Source organism: Rhopilema esculentum, chromosome 7 (genome assembly GCF_057945365.1).
Source record: "Rhopilema esculentum isolate cy_ngs chromosome 7, ASM5794536v1, whole genome shotgun sequence".
NCBI lineage: Eukaryota > Metazoa > Cnidaria > Scyphozoa > Rhizostomeae > Rhizostomatidae > Rhopilema > Rhopilema esculentum.
In genome coordinates this window covers 5,318,539-5,337,277 of record NC_142821.1, presented here as the reverse complement: position 1 = coordinate 5,337,277, position 18,739 = coordinate 5,318,539, and the positions used below count along the sequence as shown (strand labels likewise).

General features: G+C 34.5%; 1 protein-coding gene across 1 annotated transcript; it reads left to right on the top strand.

Moving 5' to 3' along the window:
* Positions 1-128: 128 nt before the first annotated feature.
* On the top strand, positions 129-17,315 carry LOC135683051 (pescadillo homolog). The gene is made up of 16 exons (XM_065198187.2): positions 129-275; positions 1,447-1,526; positions 1,716-1,979; positions 3,015-3,108; positions 3,907-3,940; positions 4,703-4,746; positions 5,595-5,684; positions 6,197-6,313; positions 6,941-7,006; positions 7,339-7,381; positions 7,991-8,037; positions 10,778-10,911; positions 12,311-12,436; positions 14,403-14,623; positions 14,957-15,090; positions 17,131-17,315. The coding sequence occupies exons 1-16, from the start codon at positions 255-257 to the stop codon at positions 17,197-17,199; spliced, it is 1,584 nt and encodes a 527-aa protein (XP_065054259.2). The 5' UTR covers positions 129-254; the 3' UTR covers positions 17,200-17,315.
* Positions 17,316-18,739: the final 1,424 nt, after the last annotated feature.

Sequence of the window (18,739 nt, the reverse complement as noted above, 5' to 3'; positions counted from 1 at the left end):
CTCTCAATAAAATTTTGTCGTCGTTTATTAATTTTTACCTGACCCTCTAGTGACTTCTAAAAATTTGGGAACTCTGATGAAGGGTGTAGCTGTTAACTATTTGACTTGATTTCTCTACAAGAAGTACCGATCCCTCCAAATTACCTCTATGCCCCCCGCATTGATGATATAGTTGTTGTTGTAGTTCTCACGTTCGACTTCTGCTTATCAGATACACGTGAGTGCGGTGGCCTACTAACAAGTTGCTGATCAAAATGGGACAGAAAAAGAGAAAGGTTGTTTTTTAGCTTGATTCATAATCAGTTGACTTTTTCTGATTTGTTTAACTATATCCACAACTAAACAATGGAATTTACAGTTGAAACGACAACTTAGGCCAACGCGTTCAACGCTGTCGGTCAATAATAAATCTTGCCAATGGAGAAAGCTCTTCTCCCATCATTACTTTCATGTAAATTCTCAACTTTAACAACGTTAATCAAGCTTTAACGAAAGGTAATAATCTGATAAATTAATACAGAATTTGTACAATAGGGTAAGTCAAATATAAAAGTTGAAGAGGACACATGAAAAGAACTCTGGAAGAGCTTTCGAGCCCTTTCCCCTCGTTTACAACAATATGATATCTTTTGAATATTCATGATATTATTTATAATAATCAACAGAATTTTTTAAGTATACTTTAAATGGTAATAGCCAATTTTAGCTGGAAGAGTTCTTCAAGTCAAAGAAAATAGGTGCAGATGGTGAAGTAAAATGTTCAAAGGATATTGTTTAAAGAACCCTTTTCTGTATTAGAAAAACTTAATGGGTAAATCATATTTAAGGAAAAATAAAAAATGAAATTTTAGAGACAAATCAAAATGTTGATTAGTAAATCAAAATGTTGAAAGTTCTGTTAATATATGAATAAATTAAGCATTTACAACATTGGAACCTTGGGACTCCCAAAAAGATAGCTTAGAAGTAATCATTTCAAGAACTATGAATTGCAAAAAATATGCTAACCAACAACAATCAATCAAAAGATGATAAACTACTGTTGTAATCCAAACCACAATTTTTTGCGTTTTTAGCATGTTTGAGATGTTTTCAGACAAATCATTTCAGACCCATTTTTTTTATCAAAAGTTTGAACACAATCACGAGACACCATCAGGGATATTTCAAACTTTGTACTCCACAGTATGATGTATCACAGACAATTGTTTCTCAGATTGTTGAAGGCAATTTGAAAGTTTACAAATTCAAGACCTCCCATAAGACAATTGCTGTGAAAGTGAAACAAGGAATTAAGTAAATTGCAGCATCCAAATTCCATTATATCTAAGGAATAAGCCACTTATTTTGTTACTTACAAAGGTGATGCTCATAAATTAGTGCTATGCTATGCCAGCATTTGTGAATATATGTGTCTTTTAGTAATAGGTATCGCCTGTTTTTTAGGGAGAGAGGGGAGCTGTGACAAATTACGTATCAAGGAATCAAGCACTAAAAAAACTGCAGCTGAGTTTACCTGATTTTAGGTGAGTTGAAAAATTTCTGTATCATTTGTCCCTTTTCAAACATTACTGTAAAAATTGCTTGGATTTCTTCCTCCTTTTGTGGGATTTTGTTTTCTTTGAAATCCTCTTTCTCATGTACAATAGATTGTATTAGCATCTATTATATTGTGTTTGCATGCTAACCTTTTTTTAATATTGCAATTTTCACAGACGCCTCTGCATTTTAAAAGGCATATATCCAAGGGAACCAAAGAACAAAAAGAAGGTGAACAAGGGAAGTACTGCAAACAAAACCTATTATTATGTGAAGGATATTCAGTATTTGTTACATGAACCTGTTTTGGACAAATTCAGAGAGTTCAAAGTTTTTATAAGAAAGCTAAAAAAGGCATTAGGGAGAGATGAAACCAGCAGAGCTGCAAAGTTAGAAGAAAACAAACCAGTTTACTCCCTCGATCACATTGTAAAGGAAAGGTGAGCAATTCATTGCTTTTTGCAACAATGTTATTATTAAACCAAACAAGCAAAGATCAGTTTTAAGAGATACCATTGGAAACAGAAGAAAGCTTATGGCTCTCTCTTTCTTATTTTGCTGTGTATAAGACACACCATTGCATAAGACGTACCCTTAATTTCATGTTTGAATTCTGAAAAACTTGTTTTTACTGTGTCTTGCCGTGTGTAAGACGCACCCCCTTTTCTCAGTTCTTGTAAAGCATGTTTATTTCAGTGGAAGAATAAATTTGAGAATACCATAGACACTAACTCTGCGGAGAAAATTTCGTCCAAATTGCAATGTTTCAAATATTACGTTACTATTACGTTCAAGATCTTCAAGTAGAAAGTTTAACATATTGAAATAATCGAAATCATCATTAATGTTTACAGGTTTTAAAATCCATAAAATTCTTGTTCTTCATCCATTGCATTCACAACATTCACAATGATTACAGGGATGTGCCCTCCAGTTAAGAGAATGCAGGGTACAACCCTTTCATTTAGGAGTAAAAGGGCTTTTGTCAGATTTTTTTCTATCACGGCTAGAGAATTTCAAAGTTTTTACTAATTTTCTGGAATAAATATTTTGTCTATAAAATGCCTTCAAAAGAAAATGATGGGGCCATCAATGTTACCATGTATAAGAGGCACCCTCAAACACACCAATAATAATTCTAAAAAAGGTGCGTCTTATGCACAACAAAATATGACACTCTGTAAGGAAGACATGGCTCTTCTTGGAGATTCATGTTAAGGCTCTTTAACAAGGTGATATGTGAACCAATTTTGTTCAAAACTGATGATTTAATGTTGATACTTACTTTGACCAAGCCCAACAACCTAAGTAGACAAAAAAAGCCAAACTTGCGTTAGAGCTCAAGCAATGATATCCTCTGGTTATTTTTTAACAACTTAAAGGTGTTACATTGCAAGTTTAGTTGTATCAAAGACTGATTCTAGGTTGTGTAAAGCCTGTTTTGGTTTTTATCCTGCTTCCACTTTTTTCTTTAGGTACCCCACGTTTATAGATGCAGTTAGAGATTTGGATGATGTTTTGTCAATGGTTTGCCTTTTTGCTATGTTGCCACAGACTTATAAGATTAAGGTACTTACTTTCCTATTTATTTAAGTATGATTTTATAGATTATCATATCCAACAATTTGCCTCCATTTTTTTCAAAATATAGATAGTATATACTCTAGAGTCTGGAGACAGACAGGGGTCTGGATTAAACGAAGTGTGTGAAAAATTTCCCAAATAATAATAAAGGGGATGAATGGTTAGCAATCCCTTCATATTGGAAACATGCACATGAGGGTGGATTCTCAGGATTGAAAAATTGTTTATTACATAATATACAACTGTATAAAATATACTTTCTCTGCAATGAGCTCTGTTGCTTACACCTTGTGGTTCAAAAATGACTTTGCAAAAAGCAAACATTTCACAATATACTACTAAAAGCTTTCTTGTCTGACACTGTTCAGAGTATAAAACATCAGAATAAGGGTCCGAAAGAGCACAATGGAAAATATATACCCGTGCAAGCATATATATACCCACAATGGACAAGTGCAAGCACATGACCGGCATAGTTGTCCAATCAGTGATGCATGCCTATAGAGGAATTACCACTGGATACACCAGACTGGAACCTTATAGTTTCTTGATACACAAGGCTGGAGAGCAAAAAGGGTGTGTCGAATAAGGATGCCCTGGGTGTTTTTTATATTCATAAGTAGTGATAAAGTTACAAAATTTAGCAGTATGCATTTAAATTTTGAAGATGGTTTTAACTTGAATTTAACTTTCATGTGTAAAATAAAACAGCTGTTGTGTATTGACCATTTTTATGTATTAAAATTCATTTTTGATTGATATATTTATTATTTCCCTGTGTAGACAAATATGATAAAGATGTGCAGGAGATTGTCAGGTTTGTTGTAGTTTCAAATCTCTATGAATCATTCTCCTTAGAGTCTTGGATAATGTTAAAATATATAAACATGTTACCCAATTTCATTATTATTCATTATGGATTTGTTTAATTTTTATCATGTTGGATAGCTTGTACTCTTTTAAATTTGTATCATTTGATCTTTAAATCAAGTTTTGCAATTGATTGGATGGGTATAAGGTATGCGGTCATTGTTTTAAGATTTTTAGGTGGCATGTAGTTTGTAAATTTCACAGACATATCATGCCACCTTGCAAAGAGCAAAGTATATATTCATTAACATGCTGAAAGTATTTTAAAATAAAGCTTTGTTCAAGAACATCCCTAATTTGCAATAATAAAATTTTTTCAAACTAGAGGCTTAGACTTGAACACTGAATAAGAGGAATTTATAGTCAAAAGTTGGCTTTCTTAAACCTTTCCACGATTGAGTTGTTGTTGTTTTCATATCACACGATCCTTAGGGTTATGGTAATTAATCATGTTATTGCACTAGCTATTTGTACCAAATGCTTTGAATCATTGCTCAAAAATAAGTGAATGGAGTCTTACTCCAACATTGATCAAAATAATGTTGAAATTACTCATTTATTTTACACAATGATTGAAACTTTGTTGATGAACAAAAAGGAGCAACAATCTTTTTAATGATGCAAGCTTTGAATCACTACTATGATAAAAGCAATTCTTCTTGCTGGAAATTGTGTGCCTACTCATCCTGATGATTATCATATTTTGCAGCTGAATTTCAGAATTATGTCATTGCTTCAAAATCTCTAAGAAAGGTAATTTCGCTCAATCTGATTTTGTTTTATACTTAATAATGGAAACCTCTTAATATTTGTTTTTTCTCAGAAACCTCTGCTATTTGTACATCAGCTTGTTTACTTGTTATCTGATTGAATATGGGATACTTTTTTATTTGTGTAAGATTTTAGAGAATGTTTGTTAACTTTGATGTTACCTAATGTGTTTTATGCCAACAACCTGCAGAAAGGCCATGGAACAGATGCTGCAGTTTTGGTTTGGCTCTATGCAACCCTGGGGAAAAGTCAATTCACCCTTATTTTAGAAGGCTGACTGCATTTATATGACTTTTTGTGCATAACTATTCAGCGCATAGTTCTCAGGCCTTTTCGTTTTACGCGGGCGATCGCCCCCACCTACACCCTCACCAAATTATTGGCGCAGGCTATTGACAGCAAAAACATGTTATGGGACAAGGGACAGGAAATACGTTTACGGTGAAGTTTGTTCCTGTAAATGACAATTTTCCTGAATGAATGCTATCCATGTTTCAACAAATAGTTTTTTTAATATTGGTGGTGATCACGCATTTAGAAAATCAAAGGGTCGGGCTCCGGCGCTGGAGGACCTCTCCTTAAAAAATTATTGTTGGACGGGTGATCGCCCTTCTAAGCTCCTCCACATGGGCAGTTCCTCACCTCTGTGGAAATTTCTTAAAGAAAAGGCCTGATAGTTTTGGTAAGAAAGAGTTGGGGGCAACTAAATATCAGTGCATGTTGAGGTTTATGTTCCAGCCTGTGATATGAAAGTAAATTTCTGTGATATGATATGTGATATGTAGTTCCAACCTGTGATATAAAATTAATGAACGTTCATCCTGTTTAAGGTGTTCATATCAATCAAAGGGATATACTACCAAGTTGAAATTCAAGGCCAGCCTGTGACATGGATTGTTCCTCACCAATATACATATGAAGTTAGTTATTTTTGTTAGAAAAAGTTGATATTCATATTTTATATTGGTTGTATCTATTTTCTAGCCATACAGTCTTTCCAAATATTGTTTATAAAGCTGCTTCCTTTTTAATTTTTTACATTTACGTTTTTGTGGTAAGAAATGAAAAATTGGGCTGAAGAAGTATACAGTCGTTGTATTGGGAGGGTCTTGGGTTTTACTCTGTTTTGCCACCATTTTCGCCTCGTCTTAATAACTGTTGGCCAATGTTATAGCTATAGCACTTCCGTAACTTTCACGAAACAATCTTTATGCAGATTGTCTAATTTTCGACAAAGTAGCAAAGTATTTTTTTGCCTTTTTTGTTTAAGTCCTTTTTATCAATCACCACCCTAGACAACATAAACAAAGCAGTTTATAAAAAAGTTCAAAATATCCGACAATGTACTTTTTAGAATATTTTTATTTTTGTCCCATGAAAAATGAACCATGATCTGCATGATTGTATTGCGAAAGTGTTTCCTCTATTTTAGCCGCCCTCAGATGTTGACTTCAGAGTAATGCTCACATTCCTAGAGTTTTACACGACCCTTCTTGGCTTCATTAATTTTCACCTCTACCACTCGATGAATATTCATTACCCACCAAAGGTTAGCTTCTCCTTTTTGTTTCTGTTCTTAGTAAATGTATTTCAATTGACTTCTATGTATTTTTAGTATACTTTGTTAAAATTTCTTAATGTCACATAGACCACATTAAAATGACTCTAGTAATGTAAAATATGCTGTCGATTGGTTTGCAAAGTAGAGAAGAAAGAGAATTAAAATGTGATTGGTCAACGATTTATTTTGAAAGCTAATGAAGAATTTGGCTCCAAGTGAAGTTTAAAGGAAGCTATTTAGAATAAGTGGAGAAATTCCTGTATGGAAAATCGTTTAGAATGGAGGATTGATGTCTTCTAGCATGATAATATCTTGAGGCTATTGGCTTTGTCGTAACCTATAGGAATAGTTGTGTTTCCTGATTGCATCCCTATACAATCCATTTCCTTCGAAACAAAATTAACTCGTGTTTACGATTCTGGCGAAGTTCACAAGGTCAATCATTTTCGAGATGATTTTACAATTTCGTTTCGAGTAATTTTACACTTCCTGCGTGTCTTTTTAATGCTTTTGATATTGATTCCAAATGAAAGTTAAAAAAGAAACGAAAAATTGTGATTTCTGCTTGAAGGTTCCTATTACATTTCCTTTTCCTGAGAAATTTTTGTTTTTCAGCTGGTAGTCAATCCAAATTTGGCTGAAGATACAGGATTCTGTGATGATGTTGAAATGGAAGATGAAGTAAGTTGAGTTTGTCACCAATCATTATTATCTTATTCATTTTTCATTATTCGTTATTCATTACTTATTGTTCATCGTTATCAATCATCAATCATTGGAAAAATGACTTTAAGAACTCTCCTTGTTTCAAATAATTTTCTCACTTCCTTGCTTAATTTTAATTGCTAAAACCCCAGTTTCACGAGGTCTGGATTTCCAGTTCTCTTTTTTGGTTAGGTTTAGACCATAAGTCTAAAGAAAAACTTTGATGTCATTAGATGTCATTTTTTGAGTTTGGTCTTACTTGTTTTGAAAACATAACAGTACTTAATTAATATTGTTCATATCCACAGAAACTCGCTGCTTTAACAAACACATTGGCAACTCTCGCACAAGGTAAATCCTCAGTTGTATGCGTTTGCTAAAGGGTGAACCACAGTACTAGGCTGCACCTTTCAGAGTTGAGGAGCAAAAAGACAACAGTTTTTTCATGAATTTGCAACGCAATAAATCTTACGCTTAAAAGTGCAGGAGCCCTGCCTCTTGCCCTCCCCACCCTTTGGTGCCGTCTTCCAGTGAAATCAAGTGTGCGAAATTTCAATCTGTTCTCTAACGATTCCATTATTTATAACTGTTTGATCCTTGATTTACTACAATATGCTACAGTTTCAAATATAGTTAGTTTGAAAAGATCTTTTCTAAGATGTAACCAAATCGATTTGATTTTAATGATTTTAATGAGCACAAACTGCGCGTTTTAAGACCTTAGCATTTCTTAAGGTTTCTTAAAATTGAGCTCTACTTCGTGATTATTCTCAACAGCTCTAAGGGATCAAGATCATATGTTTCAAAATCAATAGAAAAATTGAAGAAATCTTCAGTTATTGGCTTGCAAGAGCAACTAAGCCATCTACCTTCCCTCACCTTCTCCAAACATAGCATTTAATTCAATGATTTTGCTCTTTGCTTCTGCTCATCTTATTCTTTCTTTTTCGAATGGTTTAGATCACGAAGACGAGGCAACGATCGACGAGTTTACATCCGAGGCAGGTGTAAGTAAGAATTTTTTTTTTTGATAAGCCTTTTTAGTTTCTCTGAGAATCGTTGCAGAAAATTTGCTTGTCAAGGTCAATACTCGGAAGGGGAGAGTTAGTAGGATTATTGCGGGGACGTGCCGCCCGTAAGAGCTTACTTCTGATCATTTCTAGACATGTGTTTTTCAAAGTCTTGCCTTAAATTCAGGTATAGAAAGTGGCCTGATTATACGGAAACTGGCCTAATACCTTTACCTTTGAAAAAATTAAACATAAGTGGTCTCAGCTCACAGTTTCAATAGTTCTCGTACTAGAAATTTTTATACACCCTTCCCTATATAATAGGTCGATAAAGTGGCTTGGTGACGAAGTTTTTTGAAATTTCGTGGATTGGCACCATAACTGAAAAACCCCATATGTGTACAATCGGTTAAATCTAAATGTGTACAATCAGTTAAATCTGCCACCAAGTAGTTGCAATATTGCCAAAGAGACACATTAATTTTCTTAAATCGACTTGGTTTATATGATTTGGAGCCAAGGCCAAAGTGCTCTGGTTTGATGAGATGATTTGATCAACTGTTTTCTCTCAAGTATATATAAAATATTTAAATGTTCTTTCAGATTATATTGGTAAATATTATAAATTATGAAAATAGATTTTATAACGTCATCACCAAGCCTTTGATATATGAGAGCTGTCATCGTGGTGGATGAAAATAAAGACGAATTGCTACCTCCCCTCAAGCTTTTTAATGATCGAAAGGCTTTCTGTTTGGTTTCACCTTTCATTTAAACAGTGTTGGTCTTTTATCCTACACTAAGTAAGCCTAATTGAATTTTCGTTTCTTATTTTGGATGTTGGTTGCAATTCCCGTCATTCATCGTTTAATTTAATTTAGGATACAATTTTAAGGTCATTCCAGGCTGTTTCAAAGTAAACTGGCCTAGATGATTTTAAATTTTCATTGATGCTGATTTTGTAATGCTTAGCTTCAGTTTCCTTTTATTTCCTGTGTATAAATTCTTTTGCAACTACTCGTTAACGTTTTGAACGAATAATAACTTGTGTAGCGTTAAGATATATCATGTACATGTCATGATGTGTCGAACTCAAATTTAATATTTTCCTCAAAGCCGTCTTTCATCATGGTGTGAAATAAATCGACCTATTAAAATTAATGCCGAATTTAATGTGTCAAAATTCATTCATTACAAAACTGGTAAACTGATTTTTGAGTATTTGATCAAGCCTGTATCTTTGTTCTGATGGTCATAAATGTATGACTATTTCCTGACGAAACCAGCTAGGTTTCCACAAACCCTGTTAAGACAAACAGGTTTTCAAAATTTCGAGTTCATTGGTACCAGTTTTGAACATGGGTTTATTTTTAAAAATGTTATTTATAAAGAGTAATTTTGCAAGAGGTGTTTGTCTCGTGTTGAAACCGAGTGTCTCAAAGGTCGTTTAGTATCAGATTCCTACGTAATTACTTGCTTTGCAGAGGTGGATTCTATGGAGTGAACTTTTCGCACGTGTTGATATGCTATGTTCGTGAATAGAAATAATAACAGAAGGTTGTGGCAGCTTGAGCTTGTCCATTATCAGACGTTTTAACTTTGAAGAAGAAGCATTTCAATGTGATGCGATTTCAATGTCATTTCATTTTATCGCACCATCACCAAACCTTTTTTTAATTTGAAGTATGGCGATAAAGATGATTTTATTAATTTCCAGTTTTTAAACTGAACTACAATGCAAATTTTGATATAACTGTTCTGGTAACTGACGATTCAGAATTTCGTTGATCAGTTGTCTTTTAGAATAGTAAGATTTTATTGAAGTAAAATGTTTGCTTCAGGCGAGTTTGTAAATTAAAGAATTTGCTGTTTGTATATAACAGACGTTTAATATTTCACGGTCATTAAAATTTCATGATTTGCTGTTGTTCTTATCAAAACTTCCGAACGGGTCCACTAGTTTTTAAGATATTAGATATTGTTTACGTTTTTGATAAAACTCTGCAATTGTACTCTGACATTTTGAAATACGTATTTCTGTGATTGAGGTATAGTTTATCGCCTTGGCAACAAGGAGTTATTGAATTGGAAATAGTGTCTTCAAAGCGCAGAACCGTATCTGAAATATATCCAAAAACATGTATTTATCAATGTAGGAGTATTCATGTATGTGGTGTGAAACCCCAATCGTATTTAACCAAGCTATTTCGTGTAAAATTGCATCTTGATAGTTATTCATGTTATAGGCTTTTATTGTAGAAGTCAGAATCAAGCTGCCTTAAACGTGTCTTGAATTGTCAAATTCTTCTGAAGTACACTTACGTTCGAAAAATACTGAGACACCTTGGAAATTTTGAAGATAATGCAAAGAATTTTGAAAGACTCTTTTTAATCCTTTCTAATTAATGACGAACGGGACATATTTCCACAAAATTTTCCAAAGATATTGATTATGTGCTGAAAGGCCAGATTCAATGGTTCTCACATTCTAGCAAAGAGTAGTGAGCGAACGATTACTTGATTGGTCCATTGGAAATGGCTGATCACATGGTGTATTGATTGATTGTAATATTTTGTAATTGTGATTTTGTAAACGTGGTGATTAGTTTGTTTAGGTAGTTGGACTGGAGTATTTCATGTATTGATGAATTTTATTAAAAATTGCTCTGTAGGAAATTTATTACATCAATCGTAATCATATTCAGCTTCTGATGTTAATTTTATTCATTTTTTTCAGTCGAAAGAAGCGGAGCAAGAACAGGCATTCAGAAAGGAGAGAGAGGAGCTGGAAGCATTTAACAATTTGTTTTCTGACCAGAAAATTTTCATTTCGAGAGAAGTCCCTCGCGAGCCACTCACTTTTATAGTCAGGTAATTTTGGTTACAAATCCAATTAAAAACTGCTTCAGATTTCTGATTTTCGAGCTACGTTTTCAAAGTGTTGTTATATATCGGAAAAGAGAGTTGAAAAAACCCAAAAGCATTGGCCTTTCCATGATTTTTTCATTGTATCTTTTAACTGTTTTTACAAACCTCTTTCATATTGGAGGTTATCTACTAAACATTAAGATACAGGAAGTATTGTGAGCTTCTTTGTACTTGCCTTTGAAGGTTTATAAACGAATGCCTTTTCCCCCACGGTTGTATACGTACGTTATAAGTGCCGATATTAAAAGATTATGCCCCAAAAGCAGAGGGTACAAGCCAGTGGCGGACACCTGGGGGGCAAGGGGGGGGGGGCGACCGCCCCCCTTATACTTTAGAGGACAATGGTTTTTCATTCCAAAACAATGGGAAATATGACGTCATCTTATTAAAACAATAGGCTTGCCCCCCTCCCAATATTTGACCAAGTTTCCGCCCCTGGGTACAACGTATGACGAAAAAGTGAATATTTCCCCAAAAGGAGCAAGAGTTTGGCCCATGTGTGTTCGTTATAGCGGACGTCGAATCTATATAACCATTCTAACTATATCGTTAGCATTATTCCTCTTGTTGATATTATGATTATTATGGCTTTTGTATTTCACCTTTTGACTTGCACGTTTTGCTTCTTGTCCAAAACCGCACCAACCACCGTTTTTCTTGTTCTTCATTGATAGAAATCGCCAACTGTCAACACTTCAGATATTTATACGCATTATGATTTAAGTTTGCCTTGTTGTTCACGCTGAGATAATTTATTTTTTGTGTTTCTTTTCCTACCTCAAACATTCGCGGTGACCATCAACTAACCAACTGTTATTAATTGGTGACCGTAGCTTGTAACACTTTTTCCCAAAGCAAACCATATTTGCCATAATTTCATTCTGTGAACGTTATCTTATATGACTCATGTCCATTCTACAACAATTCACAATAAGCAAGACGTTTTTCTTTTAATCTATCAGAATCTATGAACGTTTTTCTTTCGCTGCAAATTTTCCCTGTCTTGTTTTGTTGGTCATTTTGCATTTCAGAAGTATTTGGTCCCTGTCACAGAGATACCCAAACTGGGAAATTGCTGATCCATCTTTTGAGTAAAAGGCTCTGTAAAATGATAAGTGTTGAGCTAACCACTTTTGCATTGGACTTATGCAAGCCAAAGCGTATGGATATTTTGTTGTTTCAATTTGCCCAAAAAGTTTTTCTCAGTTTGCATGCTATTATCTCGCTGCATATGAATCTTTTGCAGACAAATCTGTTTGCATTTCTATTTTAGCAGCAAATATTACCTTAGTTTCCATCTCTATGAATGTTGATATTTGTAATTTTCGCTATCAATTTTTAGGTCATTTGGCGGAGAAGTTTCATGGGATCCTATTTCTGGCCACGGTGCTCCATATAAGGAAGGCGATCAGTCAATCACTATGCAGATAATGGACAGGCCTTTGCCAAAAAAGACATACTTGTCCAGGTAAGTGACATTTGTATCCAGGATGTCATCAAGAATGTCAGACCAGATCAATCAGCTGTCACTCTCCGATCGTCTTCAATTTTTTAATCGTCTTAATGAGTCAAATTCTGTCCTGTTTAGTCAAGAAATCTCGTTATGTAAAGAAACGTAACATGCTAATGCGGCCGAGAATTTTATCTTGCTTTCGAAGGAAACGCTTACTTCCTTGTGAAGGGTAAAACACTGACAGCCCTCAAATCAGCGCATGTTTTTAATGTATTCAAGGACACAAATGATTTGGAAAAAGAGCTTTTAGTACTTTTACCTGGTACACTGTACGCTTGCAACAAAGTAGGTTTGAACGAAATTACACAGTGATTCAAATTTACTTAATCAAAGAACTGAAACTGAGGAAACCTTAAGTAATGAGGAAAGAGGTAATCTTCTAACGGAAAGTGACAATGTGTTAACGAGAAAAATTGTTTGTTAAGAATATTTCTCCTTGGTCTTGCTGTTTGTTTTATTTTCTTTAGGGAATCGAAAAATTAGCATCTTTGTGGCATATTTATAAAGAGCTGGAACCACTGTGAGATGGCGATAAACGCCTTATAAGATTTTGGTTAACATACAAACCGTTGCTTCAATTATCTGTCTGGTTTTTATTTAATATTTTGTCAGGTCGTTTTCAGGTAATTGGGACGTAAAGATTTTTTGCCATTGCAAATGTATATTTTGCGAAGTTACTTTTGTAAGCCACAAGTTACTACTCACGCCTATTTGATTTTTTTGTTTAGCATTTTTCAGTTCAACATTGAAAGTAACTTCTTGGGGAAAAGCTTACCCAAAGGAGTTTGCATCTTAATGAATGACTCAGACGATCTTGAGTCATGCTTGTTTTGTTATGGGATTTTATGCTATGGTAACACCTTCAGTCTATCCAACTTCATTGAGTTAATTTTCAATAACGGAGTACTTGTTGAGCTGAGCCCCTATGAAGCGTATTAACTATAGGAGCTTACACGTTGTCTGCACTCCAAGTTTGTCGAAAATACTTTTCGTTAGGAAAATACCTTTTTGTTAGAACAAAGGTTTGCTCACCAATTGCAAAGTAAGGAGTACACAGAATCCTTTCTTTTCGAACCTCGCTCACAAGCTTAAAATTATCTGTGATAGGAAAGCAATCTTTTATTTGAAGAAGCCAAAAGCGTATTGGTGACAAATACGTTTTCATCTTGCCTTGCCCGTAGACAGTTGCAGCATAGTTAAATATGTGCTTCAAAACATTCCTGTTTACGTATAACATTTAGGTCGGCTCTCTTCCTACAACTTTCTTCCTCAAAGCTGGTCCAGCATTTTTCTCAAAATCTGCAGTACTTGACGGTGAAAGTGCTTGGGATGATATTGTTTGTGTCATTTCGTTAGTTACATTTCTCGCGTTAAGCATTCATGTATAAATCGAAGAGATCAATGGTGCTTCATGCTGTGTCATTGAAGGAAAAATTCCTATTTTGCAATTGACTTTAGTGCTATAAATTTCATGTTTTTGCTTGCCATGTGGTAAGATCATATACATTCGCAAGACTTCCTTCCCACTATAATGAAATCTGGCTTGTTGAAATCTGGACTTTTTAGAAACTGGAGTATTTTTCGTGGCAGTTATATTCTTTTTCCAGGCACTCTTTTCGTTGCAACTTTGTTAATATGGAACAAAATAAGAAAGTAGTCTCTACGTCTTCGTGGCAACATTATCATCTGACACAAAAGATGACTTTGAATATAAATACCTTTAAAAATCAATTTCCATATCATTTTGTTCTGCATCACAAAAAATATCCAGCAAAACGCATTTTTGTTTCGAATTGTTAGACAACTTGTCACTCTTTCTCGGTCACTATTCATCAAGACACGAATGAAGTGAAACTATTCTTCATTACTCACAAATCTTGTGTACAAGCATTAGGATCTGAATCAATATTTTTGTTTAAAGGCATTACGTACAGCCGCAGTGGGTTTTTGATTGTGTTAATGCAAGAAAGATTCTTCCGATCGATGACTACATGCCTGGATCGACGCTTCCACCTCATCTCTCACCGTTCGTAGAGGAAACCGAGGAAGATTATGTCCCACCGGAAAGGCAAGAAGTGATTGCTATGGAAAAGCAAATTCTTCGCGAAGAAAATGCCAAAAGCGGAAAGAAGAATGACGAAGGTAGCAAACCATTGTGTGCATATGAACTTTAATATTGAAAATCAGCGTTAAAGGAACTGAAATAACAAGAAATTTCAATTTTTTTAGATGCTTGCTATCAGAAATAAAGTTTTAACTCTTTCATTGTTATGCTTCTGTTTGTCACCGGAAATTCTAATGATCATCCAATTTTCTATTTTTTTTGACTTAGGTATTAAAATTCGTCTTTATTTTAAAATCTTAATTTCTGCCTCATATTTTTGCAACAGTTTACTCAATTTCTTTTGATAGAAAATTAATCAAATTAGTTTCTTCTACGGCCACATAATAACCTAACGCCCTCCTGATTTGCAGAGGAAAAACCATTTAAACGCAAAGGGGACGACATGACGTCAGAAGAGAAGAAGTTGGCCGTAATGATGATGCCAACGAAAAAGAGAAAGCTGTACGATAAGATTTTATATTCCAAAAAACAGAAAGCCAAAGAGGTTGGTTTTTTTTAATTTTTTGTCTCAATCTCTCAACCCTCATTAACTTTGCCCTCAGCTCATCATTTTGTCATTTCATTTTATAATATTTATACAGGTTAAAGGTTCATACATATATATGTTTTTCAACCTGACCTATTTAAAAGATTAAAATAAGCACTAATACTAATAACAAAAAAAAATTCCTAACCTAACCTAATTTACAATATAAAAAGAGAACGTAAAGATGAAATAAAAGTTGTCCCCGACTATAGCTGTTCTTTGAAGGTTTTCAGGAAGGGGTCCAATTTAGTAGCCCTTTCTAGACCGTTCCACAGTTTTGGACTGCGATAAGAAAAAGCCTTTTGGCCATTTATCGTTTTTAGCAGCGGTATCTTAAGATCAGTTTCTGATGAACGCAGAAACCGTTCTCTATCATCCGAACATTTTACGAATAATTTTCGCAAGCATTAAGACCTGAATCAATATTTTTATTTAAAGGCAGCCGCAGTGGGTTTTTGATTGTGTTTGATTGTGTTTTGATTTTCTCATGATTGGATAGATGATATTATCAATGGGAAACTTGCTTGCTATTGAGGGTTACCGAGCAAAAAACTTTCTTTTAACTTTGGTTAGAAATGGATCGTATGTAAGGTCTCCATACCCCTCTGTAGAATTTTTAAAGATCCTTATTGCCGTCTCAAGTTTCAAGTCAAGCCTATACCTTATATTCAATGTATTGAATATAGCATGCACGTATAAGGTCAGAAGTGTATTCGTTTATGAAAACAGCATCTTTTACTGCTTTGTAATTAGCTTCCTGTGTCCCGTGACCACGTCCTTATTAAATACGACAAAAGTAGAAATTATCAGCATGACACCTGGTCATTACATCAGGATTTAAATTTGGCTTCAATTCACCTCATTTAATAAATTCGTATTAAGATATTCCCTTTTTTTTGAAAGGAGCATTTTCGGACACATAACCAAATTCTCGATTAATCAATCGAGAAATATCCAACAAACTAACGAATTAAATTTTCAGGCAGGCACTTTTTTGTATATGTTTCCCAAGCAGTATAGTTGGGCTGTAGGTAAAAACGTCCACAAAAACAATAAATCGGATAATTGTTTCATTTTGCTTCTGTTACAGTGTCATTTATACTTATTTCATGATGACGTAAACTGGACAGATTCACTTGAGCAGATTAAGGCATTACTCATCCGACTGAAAATAGCCAAAATATCCTCGTTACGTGCAGATCGATATGTTTGATTTGTTTCTTTTTTCATGGGCTTCTAGAGTTTCAGACTACAGGCTCTTAAGATACCATGTACTTTTACGAATGTTTATACTATATGATGACAAATCGGTATAATGAAAAAAATTATCACGGAATCGTTCCATTTCGTTGATAAATTGAAAATGTTGCTCTTCTTCAACCGGTACACCAGTAGCACAATTTGTAGATACAATAATTTCCAACAAAATTATGAATTACCACTATTATTTGGATATCGGAATAAAATGAGATGTACTTCAAGAGCCAAGGATGTCTTTGTTCTATTCCTTTTACGTAGTTACCTAATCAGCCTGACGCTGAATTCAAATTGTCTGTACAGTTTTAACTATATGCTTTGCAAAATTTTGAGTTTGAATTTTTGTAAAATTCATTAAATTGATGTATTAATAATAGATGATCATCACTCGATGTCGGAATTCCACATGTACATGAACTTAATGTTTTGACAACGAAAATTTACCTCTGTTTGACCTTTTGAAATCCCCAGAGGTCAAGCGACCTTTTCATTAATTTACCATCTCCACTGGAACGATGTTCGTGATCGTGCGCCTTCGCATTGTTTCGTTTAAAGAGTATTCCCCAGGTTTCTTTTGAAGTAGATTGGCTAAAACTGAATTTCCCAATTTCCGAAATGACCCACCATTACATTAACCTTGCAATAAGAATTATAGAAGCCATCCTTTCAGAACAGTTTTTTTATCAACATTTACAATCCAAATATAAGATTTGAAGCCCATTGTGTTTTTGTGTTTTGCAGAAATCGAAGTTAAAGAAGAAGAGAGAAGATTTTGAACAGAAGAAGAAATCGAAGCAAACTGCACCCTAGCCTAAATTTCTTACCCAGCAATAATGTATGATCAAGGACATCATACAATATGGATATTGGAGTATTTTCAATTATTGTCAATTTTTACTACAGTAATAAATATATAATCGGACTCATTCCAGTTTCTCGCTGCTATTTTCTTTTCTTAAATTTTTGGAAAAACCTGACCCCCTTCTATCAGTGGCGGAAATCGCGGGGGTATGGGGGGAGTGTCCCAAGGTTTTTGTAGATTATCAGATAAGACACGCTTTTGTCGGTAAATTATGTCATTTGTCAGCAAATTTGCTGGTAGGCATTACAAAAGTAGGCATTGCACTCCCGCCTAAAAATGAATTTCCATCACTGCCTCCTAATGTCTAAGTTGCCGCGCAACTATTTGTAATAAAACTTGATCTTGTATTGTGAAAACAGGTGATTTGGCCTCTCTGTATGAATGGATATTATTATTTGTCCGATGCGTCTAATTTTTGGAGTTAGTTGCTCCTTTCCAAGTTTGTTTGTTAGGTAAAGCGAACAAAAAATTGACAAGTTTGTTGATAATTTTCCGCACATTTATGTGATGGCGATCACTCTTCGGGTGAACTCCTCGTGTATCAATCTTGAAACCCAGCTAGTAGTAATTCCCTCAGTTTGTGAGCCTTTGCCTAGTGAGTGCTGACTACCAGTAATGCTTTTTATGGTGTTTTCAGATATTTTGAAATTAAGCGCCAAGTTATACTCCCGTTAGCCATTGCTGATCTTCTGAAATTGTCGCTCCCTGAAAATCTCTGCCAAATTTGGCTCTTTTGTTCCCAAAGAACCTATTCCTTGGATTCACACATTTTGAGAATAACTTCTAAATTATCATTATGCTTTTTATCCTTTATCAAGGATGAGACATGTCCGGTATGCCATTCTATTGATTTTTTACTACAGGCATACCTTACAGCTGCTAGCATTAAACCTGTAGCATTTTTGAAAAGCTTTTCTTTTGATTCTTGCCATTGAGCAGGCATCCCAGACATTTTTCACTGACCTTCAACTGAAAATGAATTTTTCCAAGATTATGCCAAGCTTGTGGTTTTTTGTAATTCTTGCTTTTATCGCTAAGTGTTACATCGTCAGTTAGAATTTCCATTTCGTCACAGCTGGTAATGCAAATTGATAACGGGGTCTTTTAAACGATGGTGAGTGCACAGGATTGCAGCCCATAAATTCTTTCATTGTATTATTGTACTGAATTCTCACAGTGCTAAACGAGTCTGCTATTTTTTCAAAGAATTGGTATTTCCTTTGAAATAACTGCGTTAGTGTGTTCATGCCATGAACATATTGTCAGCGAATATAGCATCAATGGTGTAAATGTGAATGGAACAATCGAAGAGGATTTAAAGTGTTCTAAAATGTTGCGTTTATCACATCTCACTAAATTTTGACAATATCGTACCAGGTTTCACAGAGTGGGAGAAAAGTTTAGCGAAGTCATAAATGAACGCCACTTCTAGTGAAAAAAAATTAAAATTCGGCACCCTTCGGAAGAGTTTCACTCCCTCTGTGCCGC

What these genes read in the sequence shown, in the direction of transcription:
- LOC135683051 (XM_065198187.2), top strand. Translation starts at nt 255, where the DNA reads ATGGGACAGAAAAAGAGAAAG. An exon ending in CTCACCAATATACATATGAA is followed by an intron (nt 5,685 to 6,196) that starts GTTAGTTATTTT and finishes CCTCTATTTTAG; the next exon opens with CCGCCCTCAGATGTTGACTT. An exon ending in ATGTTGAAATGGAAGATGAA is followed by an intron (nt 7,007 to 7,338) that starts GTAAGTTGAGTT and finishes TCATATCCACAG; the next exon opens with AAACTCGCTGCTTTAACAAA.